The 24,532-nt window shown below is 40.9% G+C and overlaps 1 protein-coding gene across 4 annotated transcripts in view; it reads left to right on the forward strand.

Annotated features, from left to right (window-relative positions):
• Syt14 (synaptotagmin 14) overlaps positions 1–24,532 on the forward strand; it is a 174,514-nt gene that overhangs the window by 115,507 nt on the left and 34,475 nt on the right. For all 4 annotated transcript variants that reach the window (XM_087906013.1, XM_048439365.3, XM_048439363.3 and 1 more), the window contains 2 exons: positions 9,748–10,019; positions 14,411–14,860. In XM_087906013.1, the coding sequence (XP_087762139.1) occupies positions 9,748–10,019; positions 14,411–14,860 (722 nt within the window). The remainder of the gene's footprint in view (positions 1–9,747; positions 10,020–14,410; positions 14,861–24,532) is intronic.

Genomic DNA, 24,532 nt, shown 5'->3' on the forward strand with positions numbered 1-24,532 from the left:
GTTCTCTCCAGATGCAGTTAGGTCTAAGACGCCAGTGTTCACAGATGCTCTTCAGGTGCAGTTTTTGCCAAGGCTCCTGTGATCACAGATGCTGTCAGGGAATGGTTGAGCATGTGGGGAGGCTACCTTGGGGTGTCTGGGGTTTGATGGGTGAGGGTGGGGCACAGGATGTGCCTCCCAGGGCTAGTGTCTAATGAGCAGAGCGCTCCAACCTGGAACCCAGACACTCACCTCTCTGAATCTCTGTGAGTTTGAGGCCAGCCTGGTCTTTGGAGTAAGGTCTAGGACTGGTTCCAACACTACATGAAGAAACCCCATCTCAAACAAACAAAAAGACTTCTTGCTAATCAGTAATGAGAAGTCATCAACTTCTCTTTAAATGTGCAGGATTTGGACAGATGCGTCATCAGAGAAGACTTATGAATGGACAATTAGCACAGGGAAGATGCTCAAGCCATTAGTCACCCAGGGAAGTGTACAGTCAAACCACTGAGGTGCCATCATATGACAAGCTGGAAGGAGAAAACCTAGCAGGCTCCAGTGACTTTCCTCAAGGATCCACGTTCTATGTAGTTCTCCATTTAGCCTTGGATGGGTAGCAGCACCCCGGGTTTAGTTCTGTATCGACCCCTTTGTGCCGGAACTGAAGCCTTGTCTATTAAGAAGGAAAAGGGGTAGTTAGCATATTGCCAGTGCCAGCATCAAAGAAGAAAGGAAATAGGTGACACCTTTATATGTGGCTGGTTTGAAGGCAGAGTGGTACAGCCCCTTGGAAAGTATTTAAATAGAATAATTGTGGGCTTCCTACAATGGAATACTACTCAATAGAAAACTCAACAATGAAACAGTTAGTTATTCATTAAAAATCAAAGCAGAGAAAGAGAAGTGTTACACAATTTGGAAACTTTGTATTTGTCTTGCTGTATATGGGTCAGTTTTAGAAGTGTTCCTATTTGGTGCACGCTTGTGGTGTGAGTTGTTGGTTTGTCAGTATGTTCGGGCCCTAGAGCCATCCCAGTGACGCTCCAGCCTCACCCTATCCCTGAACTCCTCTCCTAGTCCTTACACTCAGTCAGACCCTTAACTCAGGAAATGAAAACCATTCTTACTGTGACCAAAGTTGAAAACCAAATGGATGGTTACAAATTCTACCACTAACATTTAATTTCTCTGTTATCTTTGAGGGTCAAGTCTGTGAAGTACTGTACTTCCAGAGCATTCGGTTTCCATTGGTGTTCGCATATATATCATTGCCATGGTTGTTCTCTCACCCTCGGTTGACTAGTCAGTTATTCCTCCTGAAGCTGTGAGTGCAAAAAGTGTCACCCCAGCACCCACCGGCACCTGCTCCTGGTGACAAGGTCAGCTGACACCCCTCACCTCACACGTGAGTGAGGACATGCTGCCTGCCTTGTACTAGCCACATTAGGTCACTGCTGCCTGGTCTGTCTCTATCTGACCCAAATTCTGCACCCTGTGTTCTTCCTCAGTACGTGGTGAGGGCAAGGGATCTTTCTTTATCTTGTTTCAAGGAAGTGAGGTAGTGAATTCAATTTTTTTCCACTCAAAGAGGTGTCTTGTTGAGCGACTAAGAGTACATTAGCAGCTGCTGCTGCTTCTCCTCTTTCTTCTCCTCCTCCTGTAATGGTAAAAATAAAACAGTGCAGTTGGGGGAAGTGGGCAGGGGAGAGACCTCGGTGGGTCAGCCCATCTCACGAGGGGCCATGGCAGGTGAGAGACAAAGACGGATAGGCATGCCATGCAAGTGAGGATGGATATTTAGTGGGTTATGGAGGGGAAAGGGAAAGAGGAGAGGGAGGGAGAAGGGGGATGAGGAGAGAAAGAAGCAGAAAGAGAGAGAAAGATGGAGAGGGGGAGAGGAAAGGAGAAACTGCCACTTCAGGAGAGAGACAGAAAAAGAAGAATCTCAGACTGGAAGCAAAAGGAAGATCCACTTGCCCAGGCAGGATGGTGGAGGGAGTGGACAGGGCTTATCTCTTAAAGGAACAGCACAGACCATTACATTCCCATCTCTTTTTTTATAATAAAAAGGCAGGAGGTTAGGCACAACAGGTTAAGGGAATTGGGATGGTGGATTCTCAAGACTGCTTCCTGCTTATTTGTGAGTGTTATTTTGTGGGGTAACCTGAGAAAGCTGGATGCTGGTCACATCCTGGGGTAGCTGGTCTCTTTGCTCTTCTCCAGTGTTTATGGTATGGAAATGTTTAGTGTCTCTTACACCTGTTTAAAGTATTGTCAGAAAAGAGGACAAAGTTACGTTTAGGAAAAAAAAAAATTAGGACCAGAGAATTGAGAGGGGTATATCTGACCTATTTAAGGTGAATCTTTCAATTCGGCTCCCTGGAACTCACAAGAATTTTTTGGGTTTGTGAAAATATAAGTTTTAGCATATTTATGTCAGAATTACTGTGACAGATGTTTTTGCACAATGAAAAGTATTATTTTTAAGACTATAAAAGGCAATGTTAGAGAAAGATTTGATAGCACGCCCTTGTCCTCACGCCTTTATAACTTGCAGGTACATGCCTTAATAACTTGCATTTGTATTTTGCTGAAATTTTTTTGGTGAGTTTCTCCTTTTAAACTGACAAAACCTCTCAGCTATCAAACTGCATCAGAGATCTTTGAGAAGGATAAAATTTTACTTGAGTTATTGATTAAAAACGACAGAGGACTTCCTTGGTTGACACCTAGAGCTACTCCTCAGGGTCCTCCATGGTCGTTAAAGGTCATATTTGCCTTTTGCTGTTTAACACAGGGCCTGCCAGGTTCTAGAAGATCCTGTGGGCTAAGAAATTTGGAGGAAGACAAACCTAACTTGACCTAAGCAGTTAGGCTGACGATTCCGGTGATTCTGTCCACTGTTTGGAGATCTTCAGTTTAGATGAAAGACAGTTTTGTCCAGTGGTCAGCGCTTGACAGTTGAAGCAAATTGAGGATGGACATTGCTCTGTGCCCATTTGTCTTCTATCTTCTTCTGGGAAGTAGAGTGCTGCTGCTAGGAGCCAATCTGTCTCTTTTTTATGAAAAGTTTTTTAATAATTAAATATTTGAATGCCGTATTCCCCAGATCTCTGAGCAGCTGAGGACTGTTTAGCAGGTATAGATGAGTTATAACTACAATATAGAATCTGCCTGGAGAGCTGGGTCTGAGCTTGACTGTACTGGCTTTCAACGGGTAAGATTTACACTCATAAAAAGACAGAAAGAAGAAAAAGCTGCTTGCAATAGAAGGCTAATGGCAGAACTGACAATAGTAGAGAACAATTTAATATATTTTAAAGCAGGGTTGAATTAAATATATGTATTTTTGTAAGAGACTTACAAGTACATACCAGCTTAAAACATGAGACTTACTGTTTTATAGTCTGGAATGTGATACAATGAACAGACAATTATAACATTTAACAGTAAACATAGGTGCATTTCAGTTACATGTTTGTGCACACACATATACACTCACAGAGTGAACAGGAATTGGGTGAAGTAGATGTTCTTGGTAGGCCCTACCAAAGGCATGCCACTGTGCAAAACACATATGTAACAGAGTCAACAGCAGGGAATTTTAAGACAAAAAAGTAAACCAGGGAATGGCAGTACTTGGTCACCTGATCTGGTCATCAGTTAAGATGGCAATGAGGTCACCTGACCTCAGTCAAAATGGCAGCAGTCGTGCGTTGTATGGAGAAGGCGCATTTTTTGAGCTGTGGAAGTTTTAAATATAATAAAAGAGAGACCTAGAGGCATGATCCACCCTGTTGCCTAGCTGCCACTCCACAAGCTGCAGCAGGGAGCAAAGGCTGGAGTTGAAAACAGCTGCCTCATGGATCTGAGCAGAAGCAGTGGCAGAGATAGTGTGAGGGAAAGCAGAGCCTACAGGCCACGGGCAGAGCATTCACTGGTGGGTTGCTGATAGTTTGAGATTTATATTCCATTGCTAAAAGCGCGATAACCCATTAAAACAATGAACAACACCTATAGGAAAACATCTTTTCTGTAGAGGTGGGGTGTTTATGAAGCCTAACTGGCCCCGGTCCGGGTGACTCAGAAGCTGGAGAGGCTTAGATGCTGCTCCGAGTTGTCTCCCACAGCGGGGACCACTTACCAGTGGTTCTAAAGAAAAGAAAAGATAAATAAAAATCTGCATCTGCAGTGCTAGTGCAGGAGGACCAACCCTGGGTTGTCTGGCCATGTCTTTAGCTATGGAAAGCAACCAGAGATGAATGTCAGCGAAGGGCTCAACTGTAGCTTTGAAGGCTCTGGTTGGGGGCAATATACTTAAGCTGATTGGAAGGGGAAAACTTGCCACCAAAGCTGCTAGTGTGTGTGGAGGTCAATTTTCAGGCAGATAGAACACAGGACTGTTATAAATAAACCTGGTTCCCAAGCCCAGGGTTCCATGTGTCCTCAGCCCACCCGCCTGTGGGTGGAAGGGAACATGGAGAGAGCCAGGCCGGGTCACGAGCACCAATGTAATGGTAAAAATAAAATGGTACAATTCCCTAAGGGACAGCGGCGGGCCACGAAGGGCAGCAGCAGGCCACAGTGGGCAGAAGATCCTAATCAGGTAGCCACGCAACAGGTGAGAGGCCTCAGTGGATCAGCCCGTCCCATGAGGAGCCATGGCAGGTGAGAGACAAAGACAGATAGGCATGCCATGCATACTGAGGTTGGATATTTATTTTGTGAGTTTTGGAGGGGAAAGGGAAGAGGGAGGGAGAAGGGGGACAAGGAGAGAGAGGCAGAGAGAGAAAGAGAAACAGAGATGGGGGAGAAGAGAGGAGAAGCTACCTCTTTGGGAGAGAGACAGTAAAAAAAAGGAGCTCAGGCTGGAAGTGGAAGGAAGATCCCCTTGCCTCAGCAGATGGGAGAGGGAGTGGGCGGGGCTTGGCTGGAAGTGGAAGGAAGATCCCCTTGCCTCAGCAGATGGGAGAGGGAGTGGGCGGGGCTTGTCTCTTAAATGGACAGGACAGACCGTTACACCTCCCTCCTCCCTTCTCCTTTCTTCTTTTCCAAGACATATTCTCATCGTGTATCCCTGACTGGCCTGGAACTCACTATGTAGACCAGGCTGACCTCAAATTCATGAAGATCCACCTGCCTCTGCCTCCTGAGTGCTAAGATTAAAGTTGTATGCCGCCATGTCTGGTTATTAGCTTTTTTCTGTATGGAGGATGATCTGAGTCAGGATTATTTCAAACCATCAAGAAAATAAACTGACTAAGGAATTAGAGTTTTAAGACAGAGTACAAAAATGATCCAAACTGTATTCCAGTAAAATTCATTCAAAGGTACAAAAAGTGAAAAGGTAATTTTAAACTGATAGCTTTTACTGCAGTTCTGCCATCAGGATTCTTGCTGTACCATGGCATTTTGGTTGTCTAGATTGCAAGGGCAAGGGTCAAATATAGACTTACTCCACTCTCCCCTCCAGCATCTGGACAGATTTATCCTGCTTTGGACTCTACTCAAAGCTAGCAGCTTTCTAGTTTCCTTTATGACTGTGCCAGAGCGGTATGTTCAAATGTGTTTTATTCCACTTTCAAAACAGGCTGGCAGGATGCTTGGTTGTCCTCTGAAGAGACAGATGAGGTTCCGTAAATCCTCTCTGGCCACCGGAGGAATAATCCACTGCATCTCTTTGACCTTGTGGACTTTACTGGCAAGCACATTGTTTCATAAGATTTGGTGCTGAGTTCTGCAAAGTACAGGCATTTAATGTACTCCATTCGTGGCTCTTCTGCTCTAATCTAATGCTTTGCCATCATCTACATGATGATTGTGAGGTGTTCACATATTCAGAATCTCTGTGGAGTGGAGGACACATGGAGAAAGAATATTCTAATTGAAACAGGACAGTAGAGGTGTAGCTGGTCTTGCCAAGTGGAACAACTTGTTAATTTTTGTTATCTCAGTGTTGTTGTGAAGGAAAAGCACTTGCTAACTGGTGCAGCATATCAAATGCCAGGGCATCTCAATTTTCTCAAGAAGGAGCTTCCATCTGGAGTGGCAACTGTAGTTGAGATCATCTAATTAAGTTTATAATAATCTGCCACGGCTCTTCTTTCTTTTTATTTTAATTTTTTGCCATGCTTTTCAAATCTATTAGTTTTTGCAGTGGCAAAACTAGTGAAAGCATTTACTAAGCATGTAGTTCTCAAGTTTCTGTTCTCTTTTGAGATGGCTTGCTGAAGAAATGAAGCTTTGCCTGTTTGTAACTAACTCCTCCTAAATCAGGTTAGCCACTGCTGAGAAATTTGAAGTTTGGAGTCTACCCGGTGTTGAAAGAACACATTCTAATTATAATCTCAATGATTGGAAAAATAACACCAATACAATTTCTTAGGTTTGTTTTTAGACGTTTGATGTTTTCTGGTGTTATTAAGTATGGGATTGCTTTAAAATTTTACTTTCTAATTGTCCTTCACATGTGTGCAGAAATTCAGTTGCCTTTTTCCTTACTGACCCCTTACGCTGAGGCCTTGTTGAATTTACTTACTGTAACAAGTCCTCTCTATCCCTACTTTTCTCTTGTTTTGTTTTTTGTTTTGTTTTATGTCATGATAGTTACCTAAAAGAGCTGACAGTTTTATTTATTTCCAATTATTTTCTACCTTCTTTAACCTGTCTTATTGCATTGACTAGGAAGACCCTCCAGTGCACTGTTGAGTAGAATTAGTGAAGCAGGTACCTTGTGTCATTCCTGAGCTCAGAGGTAAAAGCCAAGATGTGGGCTCTGGGTTCACTGCTGCTGGACAGTGACTTTCTCATATCTCAGTGGAAAACCTTAAAATGTTAGTTGCATGGCCGTGTATGTAAGCATATATTGTGTTAACTGAGTACATATCTTAATTAGGGTTTCTATTGCTGTGATAAACTACCATGACCAAAAGAAGCTTGGGGAGGAAAGGGTTTATTTCATCTTACAGCTGGATGATGTTCTCTATCACCAGGGAAGTCAGGACAGGAACTCAAGCCAGGCAGGAGCCTGGACACAGGAGCTGATGCAGAGGTCGTGGAGGAGTTCTACCTCCTGGCCTGCTCAGCCAATTTCTTATGGCACCCAAGACCACCAACACATGCTTGCTATGAGCTGCCCCCTCCCACATCAGTACTCCATCAAGAAAATGCACACAGGCTTGCCTACAGACCAGTCTAATTGGGGTGTTTTTCTCAATTGAAATTTTCTCCTCTCAGATGACTCTAGCTTATGTCAAGTCAACATAAAACTAGCTGGAACAATATATATGCATTTCTCCCTAATTATTATTCAGCTCATAAGAGTCATCTCTAGCCTTTCTCCTTTCCATATTGTAACTCTTTTATCTTACATAAAAGAGCTGACTATATTCACCTGGAGTTTTGCTCTTTGATCATAAGGCTGTACACAGGCTTTCTCCTGGCTCCACGCCTCTGTTTATTTCCCACTTTTAGATGGCCCTCAACATGGACTCCAGTGGACGCTCATCATCCACCATGCAGAAGGATGTTGCTCTTCTGCACTTCAGCACCATGGTCAGGACTTTCTCAGCAAAGTGGCCTTGTGTGCACCACTCCCTGCACACCTTCCCCAGTCTTCTTCCCGTGGTCTGTCGGTGCAATACACACTTTGCCCTGCGCGTGTGAATGCCTGTAGGAGTTGAAGTCCTGACATTAATAACTTACATTACCAGTTTTTCTAACTAGTCTGTTCTAATAATTTATCAATTTTATTTCTGTTTTTTAATGAATTATATTTTCATTTACTAAAGCTTTCTGATCAATACATGTTTTTAAATTTACTTTTTCTGTTCATTATTTTATCTTTTCTATTTTCAGTTTCTATCTTTTTTATTTTATTTTTGTTTTTTTTTTCTTGAAGTTACCACACATATCCTAAAATTGCACTTAAACCTGGGGAATTCTTGATTTACTATATGTCAGTGGATATAAAAGTATTAAATAATTTAATCAATTGATAGATGAAGTACAAGAATGAGGAAAGTGTCATTTAATGTGTTAAACTTACCACTGAGGCTGCATTTGTAGCTTATCTATAGAAAATGAAGCTATCATGTTTACCTTCGTGTTTTGTCTTCCTTGGTCATCAAAGTTGGGGATAATATTTCTGATACCCCAACGTTCCTGTGTTTCCTTTTTATTGTCTGCTTTTAGGTTTGTTTGTTTTCGGGAGGTTGCTGTTATTGTTTGCTTTGTTTCTCGTTTTTCCTTCTCTATCTTCAGATTTTATTCTCATGCTTGTGACTTCTCAGTCCTAAGGTGGCCACTGAACCTCAAGCAAAAGGAAGGAGGACAGAGATGCCAATTGAGTGTCCCTGCTTTTATCAGGGAAGCCAAAGCATTCCTGGCATCCAGGCTAAACCCTGCCCTTGCGCCCACTGGCAGGGGACTGCTGGGAGGACAGGGCTCCATGTGTGGACTCTGCCATCTGCTTGTCTCAGTTTCTTGACTGCCACATGGCTCAGTTATTAATACGTCCTCTCGGGTAGCTTCAGGTGTATCATTTTGATAACTTTTTAAAGTTTGTACTAGACTCAGAAGGTAAGGTGTTTTATTTAAAATTAGGGCCTTTGATCAACTATGTAAATTTATAATTAAGGAATTAATATTTTTCGTTTGAATGAGGGCTTTGGTATCTTTTTAAATGAGGCCTTTAATTTTTATGTAAAATTTAAGAAAGAGCTGTGTTGAGTTTTTGAACTGACCCCAAAGTAATTTTATCTTAAACTACCTTTTTCAGAGCTCCTTTTGTAGGAACATTGTTTAACTTTAATATTCAACACTGAATTCGGGCTCTATCTACCTAGTCTTGTCTACTTAAATTGTAAGCAGAGCCAGCATGTCTACAGTCCATACAGTTTTATGACCTCCTCCTGGTCTATGTGTATGATGACAGTGTCTGCAGGCACCAGAGCATCTAGCCTTAGTGGAGTGTGGAGTGCTCAATAACCATTATTAGAAGATAGATAAGAGTTAGAAGGGTTTAATTTCTTAGAAAGAAAATGGAAAGTTGCTATATTTTTAAAACAAAGTTTATTAGGTTATTTAAAAAGTTTTATATTATATGTGAATCCCTTATCCCTCCTTCATCCCAACCATTCATAGACATGTTTACTCTCCATTGCAGGGCGAGAGAGATTATTGAAGCAAAAGTTTTAAAAGATAATTTAAGAGAAGGTGGAGATGTGGCTTCGTATCCTTGCTGGAAGTGATTCTTCCTGTGGGCCAGGAAGAGCTCTGGGCACTCAGGTAGACTCAGAGATGGCAAGCAGGGACTGAACATGGCTCCTTTAGTCTCTAAAATCAATTAGATGTAGAAAAATGCTAAGCTGAATGTTGACTGGAATTCATCCCCATAACTGAGAAAGTAATAGAATTCTTATGTTTTACATACCATACTTGTATGGCCTCATGACAGGTTACCAATTACAAGGAAATTGGTGACGTACAAATGGCATTGGGAATGTCTGGGAGAGGATCGAGTAGACAGACAGTTGGGGTCATTTTTGTCTGTGTGGTTTTTAACAGCGAATGGCTTTAATGTTCCTGATCCTTCCGGGTGAGAGGAACGTCACTTTATTTCTGTGCCTGGTCCGAGGAAAGAGAAAACTCGTTTAGGATCTTAACAGTTGTGCTGTTGGGCTTTTGCTTTACTTTTTAAAGTTATTTACTGTTCTTGTGGACTGACAGTGATGGAAACAGTGACCACACTCTTGTCCTTGGTAGGAAACTGCATTCAGAGAATGAGGAGGACACCTCCACTGGATGAGCTGCAGCCACCACCTTACCAGGACGACAGCGGTTCACCGCACCTCTCATGCACGCCCTCTGAGATCGGGGATGGCAAGTGTGAGATTTCCCGCTGCAGCAACAGCCCACGCTGCTCCTTCAACAAGTGCCCCAGCGAAGGAAGCACAGGGCACGAGGCAGAGAGCTTTCACAATAAAGGCTATGAAGATGATGTCCCTAGCGACAGCACCGCCGTCCTCAGCCCCGAAGTAAGCAGAAGCATCCTGCAGCGTCCAGGGAGCGTGCTCTGGAGACTAAGGGCCTTGTACTTCCCCTCAGCCCCATAGCTTCTCACTCCACTGTCAAACCTTCACCTGACACGTTCACTAAGGCTGCCACAGCCTAGATATCCCACACCTTCTCATAACAGAGGTGGGAACTAGGCATGGTTGTTGTGTCTTAAATATTTTACATAGAATGTTCTGGAATGATTTACCTTTTTGCTTATATTTCATGCTTTTTATTATTTTATTTTGTTTTAATTTGCTATTTTTGGTCTTTTATTAAGATTTTATTCAGTGTTTTATAAGCCTTTAAAGTTAATCTTACTGTATTTTCATTTCATAGAGTATGAGAAGAATAAATGCTGGTTAACTTTATGGGTGAAATTTCACAATTTCCTAAATTTAGGGTGACTGACTGCTTTTGTTATTTTTCTCGAGTGGAAAAAAAAGAGAAAATGGTGACAAAATAATTGTAGTTTCAAAGTCTTTTTGTAATCCATAAAGAATTTGTCTCATTCATTCTTAGGATGAAGACTAAGGTATCCCAAGCCTCACATGCAGCAATTATCTGTAGGAGTTGCTTTCTTTCACAAGTTTTACATTGCAAGGCCCTTCAGCTTTCACCCCATCAGCGTTATCCCTCTGACATGGTCTGTGCTGTCTAAATAGTGTAGGTAGTTTTCTAATACACAGTATGATTAAACTATAGACAGAATTTGTTCAGTTTGGGGTTTCCTCCTATAATTTAAAAACACTGTAACTACTATTCTGGTAGCTTTAGTATTGTCACACAGTATCTGACCTAGAAGGAACTGCTGAATTGGAACTTTAACCTTTCATGTGTCATGATGCCACCAGTTTTCCTTGTGTGCTGTCACCTAAACATATTTGAGAACTTCATGTTTTGCAAACTATGTAGGTAGCCACTGACTTAGCAGTGACCCTGGATATAATGGTGACCACAGTAGTATCTATGACACCTAGACAGCATGTTCATTGTTCACAGTCACTGCTTCAGGAAGTAAAAAAATGCTAGTTTCAGAGAGCAGGCAGCTCTGTTTTTCCAGGTCCCTGTGTGTGCAGAAAAGGAGTTAGTAGCAGCTACCTTACTCTGTACATTCTTGTTGACTAGAGTTGTTGTCTGAGGATTTCTTTGTTATAATAGTGCCATCTGGACAGAGGCAAACTGTCCCAGAGACCTTAATCACCAAAGTAACATTTTCAAATGCAACCAGATGCTTAAGTGTATGTGTGTATATTTTCCTCCACTTCAGATGCAAAGCAGAAATTAAGCAAATGAAGGTAAAATAGATTAACACAACTTACCACAGGATGTCAGAGCAGATAGGTGGCGAGCCCACACCGGCCTGTTTGGGCCTGTGTATTCTTCTCAGCATCCACAGTTCTGTTTATCACCCGATAGCAAGGACCGGCACTCAGATTTGAAAAGAAGCACCCACAACTGTTAGCAAGCTCTCATTTATGGGAGAGAGAAAAAACATACCTGTTTACCCCTAGAACTTGCCAATTAGAGAAACTTGCTACCTGAGAAACGGGTTTTTCCCTATATTTCATAAGTAGAGCCTATGGGTGATAAAAATCCTTGGCTCACAGTCAGCATGGCAAGGCATGGATTTTCCATCTCTTTGTGAGCCTCGTATCCACTTGCTCCATCACGCTTTCTTTGTAGCCCATGGATTGCTGACATTTCTTCTATGTTGCTACTACCTTAGGACTTCTTTCTGCGCGTGTCTCTCAAGCTGCTTGCTTATCTTATTAACCACTGCTGTGTGTGTTTCAGAAGCTGTGTGCTTGCTGTGCTAACACTGTGCAGTTTCTCCCATGCTTGTGTCTTTTATCGCACCCAAATATATTCATATAGTACATCAAATACACATTACATGAGTGTTTAGATGTGGAATGTTTTATAGCACCCCTGAATACATTCATACAGTACATCTAGTATATACTACATAAATGTTTAGATGTGGAATATTGGATAGCCTAGGCCACTATAAAATTTGTATTTTTTCAAATTTATTTTACATTCTTGTGATATCTATCCTGCATCAGAGGAACCATATAACAGGTTCATCAACTAGCTCTATTGAAGACTTCCTGTAACTAATGGTGCCCAGCACCCTGATAGGGAAAGATTTTTTTTTCATAGTGCTTCTTTTAAGAATGTGAATAATAGCTTTGGTATGTAAGGTTCCACCTGTATTTTAAGGACTGTTAGAATGTCAGAAGCAAAATTTCTGGAAATTTAGGACTTCATAAAGTGTTTATTTTCTGAAAACCCTTGTTTTCAAACATGATACTATTTTTAAAACATTAAATTGAAATACCAAAGAGACATTGGTAATTGCAGGCCAAGGCTGCTTGTTCATTTTCTGGCTGTCCAGACCCAAAATAACCACACAGAAACTATACTAATTACAATACTGTTTGGCCAATAGCTTAAGCATATTCCTAGCTAGCTCTTACATCTTACTCCATTCCTGTTATTCTGTGTGTTACTACGAGGTTCGTGTTTACTGTTTAGGTTCCAGGGCATCTGTCTGCTTTGGTGGCTGCATGGCATCTCCTTGACTCTGCCTACTGTCTTTCTCTACATCTCTGTTCGCATTTTCTGCCTGGCTTTACTTTGTTAAGCCATTGGCCGAAAGCAGCTTCTTTATTATTATTATTAGCAGCATTATTAACCAATGGCATTAAAACATATTCACAGCATATGAAGGGGAACCCCACATCAGGTAATCTATATTAACAATTATGAAATGGGTTTGTATTTCTAGCACCCACTTAAAGCTGTTCATGGCGACCTGTGTCTGCAACCACATTGCTAAGGACAGAGAAAGGAAGCTTACTGAGCTTGCTGACCAGCCAGCTTAGTCACACACTGACAGTCTCTGGGCTCACTGGAGGATGGTGGAGCAGCCCTCTGACATCCTCCTCTGGCATGTGTGTGAGTGTGTACTGGAGTGCATGCATCAAACACAGGCAGCACACACAAACACGTTAACGTATTTCAAATACATCAGCATACACATAAGCAATCAATTTAAGGAATGTCTTCTACAAAAGTTTTTCCTGTTTTCCACATGTGATATCAAGGACTTCGTATACTTACAGCATCAGAGGCTCCTGTCTTTTTGTTGTTTTCTGCTTAAAAAGAGTCTTCTATCCCAAGCTAACAGAGGGCTTAGAACACAGTGCTAAGCTGACTGAAAGACTCAGGAGCTTGTTTCTCTTTCATTCAACCAGATAAGTAAGACTTTGCATAATTTTTTTGCTTTATTCAAAATTCATAATATTTTTGCTTTATTCAGGGCCAGTTTTTTTATGTGAACCACCATTTCCTAGAGCCCTGTCTTTATTCTTTTGGTCCAAACTGATCCCACACACTACCTGTATGCCTGCTTGTGGAAAGAGAATGGGAAGCAAGCATTTCCATTGCAAGGTTAAGACAGATATTTATCATAGGAGCTCTGTGTGCCTCCATCTGCCCAAGTTGTGCCGTAAGCACATCCAAGAGAACCTTCTGGGTGGGGCATCCTTTGAGCTAATAGGAGAAGGAAGACCATGGTCAGCATTGTTCGGTGCTACAGTAGCAATGAATCCAAGGTCTTATTCAATATTTGAAGAGTCAAAGTATGTGGCTCAAAGGTCAAAAACCTGGTTCCAGCTTTGTCAGTCACTAGATAAGATCTCGCAAGCAGTTAGACAGTCGATGGTAAAATGGTCTCTGTTTCTGATTGTGCCATAAGTAACATGTGCAGGTTTAGCCTTTCTTCAGTTTTTGAAATGTGTATTTTGTCATGTCTTTGGCAATTAATGTGGAGACAAATACAGTTGTTTTGAATTCTGGTTGGAAACTGTAATAAGCATGGCCTTGATATGGAGAGTGACTGTCTGGATGCCAATGTCTTGAGCCCTTTGCATTTCTAGTCAGGTTTCCCATTCTATTGACTTAAGTTTTACTGTATGTATTCTGTTTTAGACGGAATCATCTTAAACATCCCTGAGAGTAGAGCCACATCATTCTGTAGCATAGAACTTTGCTCTTCTTTGCGGGCTCCTCCGTCAGGAGCAAAGACATGGCACTGACATGCCCATTGAACTCTAGTTTATACAAATATACATCAAAACTGTGGTAGTGAATAGTGCACTCAAAAGTTGTCTTCTTTGTGTAATCTTTTACCACTTAAACCACAGCGCCTGTCAGTGACTGTGGCCAGTAGCTAGTGGAGCTTAAACTTTCACCATGGCAGCAAATGAAAAGTGTTAATGTTCTAAGAGAAGTTGGCTTTTATTTATGTCTAGACTAAGTATTAGGGTTAAAAACTAAAAACATTTAAATTTGCTTTTCTTAGGACATGTCAGCCCAAGGATCCTCCTCACAGCTTCCTAAACCTTTTGATCCAGAGCCAGAAGCTAAATATGGCACACTGGATGTGACTTTTGACTATGATTCACAAAGACAGAAGCTTCTGGTGACGGTGACAGCTGTCACAGACATTCCAACGTATAACAGGACAGGTGGCAACTCGTGGCAGGTGCATCTTGTTCTTCTACCTATAAAGAAACAGAGAGCCAAAACCAGCATCCAGAGAGGACCATGCCCTGTCTTCACAGAAACATTCAAATTTAACCACGTTGAGTCAGAGATGATCGGAAACTATGCAGTTAGGTTTAGACTGTATGGTGTCCATCGTATGAAGAAAGAAAAGATTGTGGGGGAAAAGATTTTTTATTTAACAAAGTTGAATCTTCAAGGGAAAATGTCATTACCGGTGATACTGGAGCCTTCCTACAACCCTTCTGTGAGTATCGCATCCAATGACCCCAGTGCAGTTTCTGTGTATGTCGCATAACACAAGAAGCAGGAGACGTTTGTGACAGCCTCCTGCTCCCACACATCTGTCTGCGCCCTTCTGTCTGCTGTCAGTTTACCTCATGGGCTTTGCTTGTCCCAAGCTCTCATGCAGGCCTTTGCATTTGTTCCTGCATTATGTGGTTGATTGTACATTGTCCAGACTCACTAGAGAAGTTACCCTTTTCCTTCCAGGTTAAAGTAGACAGCGCAGGAGGAACTGTCTAGTCAAAGAACAAGTCCTTATTATATTTTTCATCCTTTTTGAGAAAAGACTGAAGTATTTCTCAGTGAAAATTTATGACCTCAAACTTTTAAATTTTTTTAAATCACACACTATTTATCTCTATATATATTTTTCGCAAAATTCCCACAAGGCATTCCAGATTACAGAAGAGTAATGACTACATTGTTTATTTAAACCAGGGAGGTGCATTATGTCACATAGTTAATTCTGTATGAGAAAATCTGTGACTTGGGTAAGTGTAAATTATGACTTATATTTATTTACTCCTTTCTGTGCTATATTGGAGAAGCATTTTATAATGTAAATATGCAGACTTTAGAATAGATTTAAGTGTTAAGTTGGAGGTCTGGTGTTTCAGTTATTTCTAAGCTTTGACCATGTGAGCCTAGAACCATTGCATTGTACCAGGCAGGATCTGAACCTGCCAGCTTCCATTCACCATGCAGCCAGGCTGCTTCAACCAGGTCCCTGCAGGGTCTTTATAAGGAAAAGACAATGGTAGATGTAGTATGTCTTGTGGATTTCAGTTTTATTGATAGAATTAACACATCATTTAAAATTTTTAGAATAAGCAATTTTGGGGACATGCATTTTAAGACATTTTTGTTCTTGAGAATTTCATGCATGTATACAATAAAATATGATCATATTTTCCCAAATGATCATAATTCCTTCTATGTCTCCCTTAACATATCCCTATCCCAACTGCATGTCTTTTTTTTTTTATTAACCCACTAAGTCCAGGTAGTGCTGTCCATATTTGCAAGGGTGTGGGCATCTACTGGAGTGTGGGGCTTCTACCAACAGCCTGCATATTCAGTCTTCTTATTTTCCTTTACAGTTGAGTTGTATTCCACTGTGTAAATGCCTGGTAAAATGAGAGTGCTTTATAAGAAGAAATGAAGGAATATGTAGACAATCTTTTACGGGGTATACATTTTTTAGAAACATGAAATATTCTTCTATTATCAATCCAGCTTTTAAAAATTTTCACTATCTACTATAAATGAGTAGCAGTTTTCTACAGAAAATAGGTTCTTACACAATAACTAAGTTAAATTAGAAAAGAAAGACCGGTATTAAAAACTCTGTGTTTGTATTGCTTTGAAGACTTCATGTGTTCCCAGTTCTATATTAATTGTATTCTTTGCCATAAACAATAGAACAATTTTATCTTTGCTCGGACTAAATGGCTCCTACATTGTGTGTATTGCTCTGTAGTCATGGATTCTGTAATATTTTTGGTCAGGCAGTACAGTGAGTTATGGGCCACTCACAAGAAGGAGAAAGTGCTAGGTAAGTAGCTTCTAATGCATACTACTTACATCTACAGAGAGGCGTCTGTCTTCTGCTCTTAGAAACTTTCCCTTGGTGCCAGTGTGCCTGTCATTCAGTAGCTGCCTTTAATTGCTCTTTAGCCTTGCTTTGCCCTTCCCGCTTTTTCAAAATCTTACAACTCAGCACATTACAGTTTTTAGGCCAATTTATAACACTGTTGTGCGGAATGTAGAAGCACAGTGTTGATATTGCTCGTGTGTTTGTGTGCGCCATGGTACTAGTGCTCTCTCTGCTCAGCTTGTAAAATGAGCTGAGTGGAGAATTTTTGCTATTGTGGTTTACTTGAGAGAGCTTCTCTTTGATTCTGTAAGACTTGTTTATAAGGTGCATCTGTGGAAAAAAGATTACTTCCTTATTTAGTCATTAATTCTGGTAACTTTAGTGATTGTTGATTGTTATTATTGCAATAATATTAGCTTTTCACCAAGGAAGTTTTAGTCCACCCAAATTTACAGATTACTTTTAAAATATGTTTAAAGATTTCAGTTTATTTCATAGATAATAACATAATTCACATATAGTATTTAGTTTCATAGATAGTTTTCCAAGAACTTGTTGAGTCAGAACACAAAAAATTACGTTTTAAGAACTCTGTGATGGTTTTTGCTACTGAAAAGATTAACACAGCACTGAAATGTGGCTGTAGCTTGCATTTGCCTCCTTGACTGTGCACATGGGCAATGTGTTGAAAGTTGAAAGATTTGAGTTCCCTTTTAGCTATGGAAGCTTCCTAAAGGAGTTTGAGCATCAAGTTTCCAGTGGCTAAAATGAAAGGGTTTAGACCAGTGACCTACAGACTGTGTGTGTGTCTGTTATCCTGATTCTGCTAACGTTATGGAAGAAGCTAGGTAAGATCAGAAATGGGATAAACTTTACTACATTTGTGCATTTAATTGTGTGTATTTGTACGTGAGTGGGGGTAGATGAGGTGGGTGCGTATGTGCCACAGTGCACAGTGCATGTGTGAGAGTCTGAGGATGGTTTCTCTCCTTTCTTCATGTGGGTCCTGGAAACCAAACTCAGGGCGTCAGCCTTGGTGACAGGTGCCTTTATCCACTGAACTGGAGATGGGGTAGATGTTAAGTGTTTGCACTATCGTCATTTTCATTGGACATGCACTGCTAGCTAGTTCTTCCATGCCTTTGCAACTTTCTGAAGAAGTCCACCTCCTTTTTAGACACTCTGTAGTATTTAACCAGGCTTCTTTGTGTTCAGAGCAAGGCATTGAGGTCTAGATTTACATTTGATGTTTGTTTTGTAACACAACATAAGTCAGAGAAGTACTGAATGTAGCCCGTGACAAAGGGAATCTTAGCAGATGTTCACGCTCTGTCTTCTCCATACTGTAGACTGCATAGGGCCTTGTCATAATCTAGGAAAATGCCTGTTGAGAAGTTATATTTAATTCTATTCCAGGTAAAGAATAGTTGTGTTCATAAGATAATGTAGATAATAAATTAGTCTTTACATTTCTTGTTTGTTTCAAGAAGATTTAAATTTCTGGCACTGGACATGGATGTGTTCCTGCAAGTCCTTCCTTGTCTTTATCCCATAGATGGATCTCGTGGAGGAAGTGAACAGTCACACGTGTTAGGTCTGCAGCTTCCTCGATGGAAAGGTTGGTCACCCTGACCTCCTTGTGAGCAGTCAGGGCAGGAGTGCCATCCATTCTGGGCACTTTGCACGGCTGTGATGGTGCTGAAGGTGACAAACAGTGCGAGCAGTCCCCTTGTAGCTACTGCAGCTAGGAGTCGCTGTCCTGTGATTAAACAGCATCTCTACTTAGTTCTAACTCAAGTCTAACATTTTTATGCAGATTTATTATACTTATTTTTTCTGGTATTGCTAACCGTTACAAATGTAATAATTATTTTCTTTCTTAGTCCAGAATTTGGGTTTTATTCTAGTGTGTAATTATCTGACACCACATAAACAAATATCTAATGTGTTTAGAAAAGCTGTATGTTCATATTTCTGTAGTATGTCCCCTTCACTTTAAAGGGTCAATGCCATCTGTAGGTTCCATGCCACTTGCTCATCGTGAGTTTTAAAATAGATTTAGACTTTTATAACATTAAAATTTACTCTCTTGAGACATTCTCTTTTAAGTCTTAATTTAAATACTAGGTTTCATAACCAAGCCTTTCCTGAGTAACCGAGCTCTGTCATGTTATCCCAGCTTGTGTGACTGTCAGGGAACTTAGATGGTTAACAATGTGAAAAGTCTTGATGCAAATCAGACAGGGTGGCCAAAGCAAGAAAGATAGTAGTAGTTTGTTTACTATGGCAGCTAAATAGTGACTTTTCTTCTTTCTTTACTTGTCACTGAAATGTTGGTACCATGATTTATCAATGTACATACACACTCTCTTCATTTTTATTCTTACGAGATCAAAGATATCTTGAAAGGGAGATTTACTACTAGGGCTTATAGGTTAAAAAAAATATCCTAAAAGATCCCAGGTAGCAAAACAAATGAGGGATAGAAGGTATCCGATTTCCCATACCAAAGCCAGGCTTCAGGATTGCACTTGTTTCTCTATTACGTGTTTCCTATGTCCTCAGCATGACTCTTTGTTGGGTCTGTTCCAGTTCTGCTGTGGTGACAGTGCCTGAGAAGACAGCTGAAGAACTTCCTTTGAGTAGGAATTTCAGATTTCTCCGCCAGAGCCATCTGAGTGCAGTGTGTGGGCCTGGGCGTGAGGCAAGAGCATTGCAGAGGTTGCTCACCTCGTGGCTGCCAGTCCGCAGAGGAAAAGGTCAGGGAAGGTCTTCCCTTGCCCACCTCCAGTGACCTACATCTTTGTTATCTCCTCCCAGTAAAGCCATCTTAAACATCCATTAAGGAATTGATCCGTTCATTAGATCAGAGTCCTCATGATCCAGTTACTTGCCCAAAGCCCCGATACAAAGCCTATGAAGGGCATTGCCTATTCAAAGCATTTACACCTATTTTGCAGATGCAAAGTAGGCAAATGTAACCTTGGCCCTCCCAACGCTACAGTCACATTGGGTTGCTTGGCACTGAGCCAATCATCCTAGCTCTTTCAGTCTGTTTCCTACACTTAGGAGGAGGCACATGTTGGAGATTCCCTAGAGTTCTAGGAGCTACTCAGATTCTGCAGCTAAACGTGTTTGTGTATAGTTGGCAAGGGAAGAGTAAGGAGGTGCCCTCTTCTCCCTGCTCCAGCAAGTGTAAGGGGAGTTGTCGCCCCATCCCCCGCCCTGCATGCTAGCAGTTGTCCATGTAGTGTGTCTCCCCCACCCCCAACCTGCCACCCCTCGCCCCTCCCCTACACGCTAGCGGGTTTTCTCTCCCCCCCCCCCCCCACCGGCGAGCTAGCGGTTGGTCTGGAGCTCCAGTGGTAGCCACAGGGCAGATGACAGACCTACCCTGTTTAGCTCATTGCAGCACTTGCTTGGGAAGCAAAGCAGCATGGCTCTGTCCCTCCATGTTCAGCCCTCCACTTTTCCAGCCATACTTGGAAGGTCCTGGTTTCTCTGTTACATGTATCTTTTTTAAATACTCAAACAGGTTTCCTTCACTAAGCCCTTTCCGACATGTTTCACAGTTCAGAGTATCTTAGACAGTTCATGCTTAACTTAAAACACTGTCAACCAAAACTAGGGTTTCGTTGTAGTAGATTTTTTTTTCTTAAATACCACTTCTGAAAATTATAGTAGCAGAAAAAGACTGAGAAGATTAATTTTCTTTAACCTAAATAGTATTCTATATGCTGGGTACAACTTTAAGTGTGTATATACTAGCTTACTCACTCTCTGAGATGGCTGCTGTAGCCTCAGTTTACCCAGAGTGGTATTTGCAGCGCTTGCCTGACAGTCTGTCTTCAGCATGTTATGCATTGCCATTGTATCTAATATTAAATTTTGCCTAAAGGGATTTAAATTATCAAGAAATGTTAATGGAAACAACTGTAGTGTATGAATCAACTTTAGTGTCTTTTCTCTCAAGCAATTTGTTTTTCACAATTAAAAAAAATTCTTAGAATCCTTAAAATTCAAGATCATGAACATAATTTATAAACACATGAATGAAATTATAGAAAAGATGAGAAGGTATCTTTCACTTTTATGAATATCCTTCAGCCTCCTGAAGAGCCAGAGGTTGTATGGAATGACTGTTTACATCTGTTCAAAATTCAGCTTAATGAACATTCAGCAAGGAATGCCGTAAATGTAAGGGGAGACCCAAAGAGCAGGATTTTCTTCAGAAATAATTAAGATGTCATCACAGTGTTCTTTTCTCCTCCTGCTCACCCTATCCTGCAGCCTTGAAATTCTTGTTTCACTAGGCTTTGCGCCTTGTGAAAACCCAGACATTGTGGTTACAGAGACAATGATAGTAATTCAGGCTCAGGAGCTGGGGGCTGGAGGGTGGAGGTGGGGACACCTCCCATTCATATCAGGAGGGCATTGGGAAGGTGAATTTAAGATACCAGCACTAGAAAGAACAACACTTGGGAGCCCAGAAGACACCAGCTAATGGCATGGTGTAGTGTTTATTTAAATCTGTTGAAAATAAGTACAGTCGGACATCACACCCATTGTGTCAGGTCCTGAGTGCCTGTCTGTCTAACACCATGAGTCTAAAGCCTGGAAAGCTATGGTTTGATCTTGTGCCACAGAATCTGCCTTTTCTCCTATCATGGTTTTTCACTGTTATTTTTGAGTATCCAAGACTACAATGTGTCATTGCCAAGTTCTAAAACATTGATTGTATCTGATCATAATATTTAACATGAAACAAATGACATCGTTGAGAAAACTCTAAAGATTCACTAATGGAGTAAAGGATCTTTCCAGAGTCACCTACTCAAATTGCAACCAATTAAACTATTAAAAATCACCTTTACTAAAAATAATTTTACCTAAAACACTTGTAGTGAAATTCAGTCTTGAATATTTTGAGATGGGTGTGAATGGAAAGTGGTTATATGTGCTAAAAAAAAAATAACTGTTCATTACCCTTAGCAACTTTCAAATTTTTACATTTTAGATTTACTTTAAATATTAAAATAATGGCCTTTGTTAGAAGCTGAGAATATTTTGGGAAGAGAAAAATGAAAACATATTAAGAGGGGTTGATATTGTTGAGACAATGAGAATTATCCAGTGTTCGGTAGGTTAAGTTTCCTTTTGATTTGGTTTATTTAAACAGATTGTGCCATCAACTCTGTGTCACCAAAGACATGACGTTGTTGGGCGCCTTCTGTTGACTGAGCTTTCTGTCATACCTGGTCCTGGGCCATCACACAGAGGTCTGCGTTAGTTATAAAATGATTGGTCTATTAACTCAGGCCTCTTATTTACTAATTCTTATAACTTACATTAGCCCATAATTCTTGTCTGAGCCACGTGGCTTGGTACTTTTTTCAGCGAGGCAGTCACATCTTGCTTCCTCTGCGGCTGGGTCATGACTGCAGGCTGAAACTTCTCTCTTCCCAGAATTCTCGTTGTCCCGCCTCTACCTCCTGCCTGGTTGCCCCACCTATACTTCCTGCCTGACTACTGGCCAATCAGCATTTTATTAAAAATAATACAAGTGACAGAATAAAAGTCCATTGTCACATAGCAACATGAGAACTAAATTTTTAGAAACTGACTAGTATCTCCAATGTCATTGATCCTTTAGGAACAGATGCTTGGGAAAATGTACCAAGTGGCCTATTACCTCTGTTGAAGGATGTGTTTATAGCATCTTCCCACTCAGCTATCCTGGAGCTTACACTGTGAAATGACAGGAAGTGAGAAGATAATATTAACAAATTTTTCCAGAGCAGTGCTTCATGAGCTAAAAGGTTTCTGTTGCTTTTCATTTCCTTGCAGCTCCTTTTAGTGCTCTGTGAAGACAGGTTTAAGATTACGTCTCATGAAATAATTGAGGGAGCTGGAGGATTCTCTGTGAAACTTCATTAGGGTTCTCAGAAATATCCTTCTTTATTCATGTTTTAATAAATGTATAAATCCTATTTTGTCATTTTATTTGTCGGTAACTTATATATAAAAAAATTTGAATCAGTACTAATTTTCAAATAGTCTGTTTTGTGGCTGTAGTGATTAGGGTTTCTATTGCTGTGATAAAACACCATGACCAAGAGCAACTTGGATAGGAAAGGATTTATCTGACACTTCCATGTAACAGTCCATAATGACGGGAAGTCAGGGCAGGAGCTGACAGCAAGAAGCTGGAGGCAGGAACAGAGGAGAAGACTGTGGAAGAACTCGATTTATTGGCTTGCTCCTCCTGGCTTGTTCTGAAGGAGACAAGGGAAGGACAAGGAAAAGCCTCTTCACCCCCAAAGTCCCCTTTGAACAAGATTAAACAGCACCTGAGTTTATCAATATAATGTTTCTTATACTCTCCTTTTGAGATATAGTCTTGAATAAAATAATGTTTTCCATATTCTTTTAACAATTGCCAGACTCTATATTTTCTTCGGCCTTCTGTCTTCTTTTCTTATCCAGTGCCTTGTCTAGTGTGGTGTCGAATAGACGTAGTGAGAGCAGGTCTTAGCGGGAAAGCATTCACTCTCTTAAGACTAAGAATATTAGCTGTGACGTGTTCATACATGCCGTTACTAGTTGAGGAAGCTCCCTTATTTCCTGATTTTTCCCTTGGTTCTGTTCTGGTGGTTGTATTACAGCTACTGAATGTTTGTATGGGGGAGTGCATATGTGTGGTAAGCATGTGACAACTGGTGTTGGCACTCAAGTGTTACACACTGTTTGTTTGAAGGTTTGCTCTATAGGCCAGGCTATCTGGATCTCAAGCTACCAGGGATTTGCCTATTTCTGCCTCTCAGCTTTACTATCACAGGCATCATAGGCACCAGCTTTTTATGTACGTTTCTGGTGTTCAAAATGAGATCATGACATTTGCAAGGCGTGCTCGTTACCAACTGAGCCCTCTCCTAGCCTATTGCTGTTTTGTTAGCTTCACCTAACATTCCTGAATAAATTCTATTTTGTTGTGACAGCTTGCTAGCATTTTAAGGATTCTTTTATGGTACTCATAAAAGATACAATTTTTTAGTATGCTTTTCTTCTGCTGCCTTTGCTATGTTCTGGTGTTTTACTCTCAAGAGTGAACTAGAAAATGGTTTCTCCTCTCGTGTTTTGTTTTTGTTTGTTTTTGAAGTTTTTAAGTGTCTGCTGATGTCTTAGTGCAGCTGTCACAAAAGACCAAAATGCAGGCAGCTCACAGCAACAGACTTTTCCTCTGTAGAAGGTTTGAAATTGGTGCTGGCAGGTGCTTCTCTCGGAAGTCAGCTGGCAAGGACTGTGTCACTCCCGTCTCTATTGTGTCTTCACATGGCGCTCTTCCTGTGTATCTTCCAACAAGAATGCTAGCAGTGGACCAGGGCCCAACTTCTCCAATGCTCACCTCCTTCTGAGACACATGTAGTCTCCAAAGACCTTATTTTCAGGTACGTCCACACCAGCTGCAGCGGTCTTATGATCTGAACATTTTTTTTGTAGGAAATACCTTTGCTCTGCAATAGATAGAGCTATCTGTGAAGTCATCTAGAACAGGGGTTTACTTCTTGGGAAGTCTGAGTTTCCTCTGGTGTGGTTTACTAATTCAGTTTTCTTACTTATGTATTCAGATGCTTCCATTCCCTTTTAAGTCATTTCAGAAGCTTATGTACTTAGAAGGATTTTTGCAATTTAAGTTGTCTGATTTATTTAATATCAAGTAGTATTCCCTCCCTCATAAGCCGTTTCACTTCTAGAGGTTTATAATAATGACCCTTTTTTCATAGTTGATTTTAGTAATTGCAATTTTGTCTCTTATTTTCTTGGTCACTCCAGTTAGATGTTTGTCAGTTTTCTTGGCCTTTTCAAAGAATCAAAATGTTTATTTTGTTGGGTTTTTCCTGTTGCCCTTATAAAGTCTTCTGCTCCTCTCTCTGTTTAGATTCCTGTCTTACTGCTGTGGCCATGGTGTATTCATTTCTGCGCTGTGTTTTGTGTTGTTAGAGAGTTTGATGATTTGAGAGTGAACTTTCTTAATAA

This window comes from Myodes glareolus, chromosome 5 (genome assembly GCF_982192425.1).
Source record: "Myodes glareolus chromosome 5, mMyoGla1.1, whole genome shotgun sequence".
NCBI lineage: Eukaryota > Metazoa > Chordata > Mammalia > Rodentia > Cricetidae > Myodes > Myodes glareolus.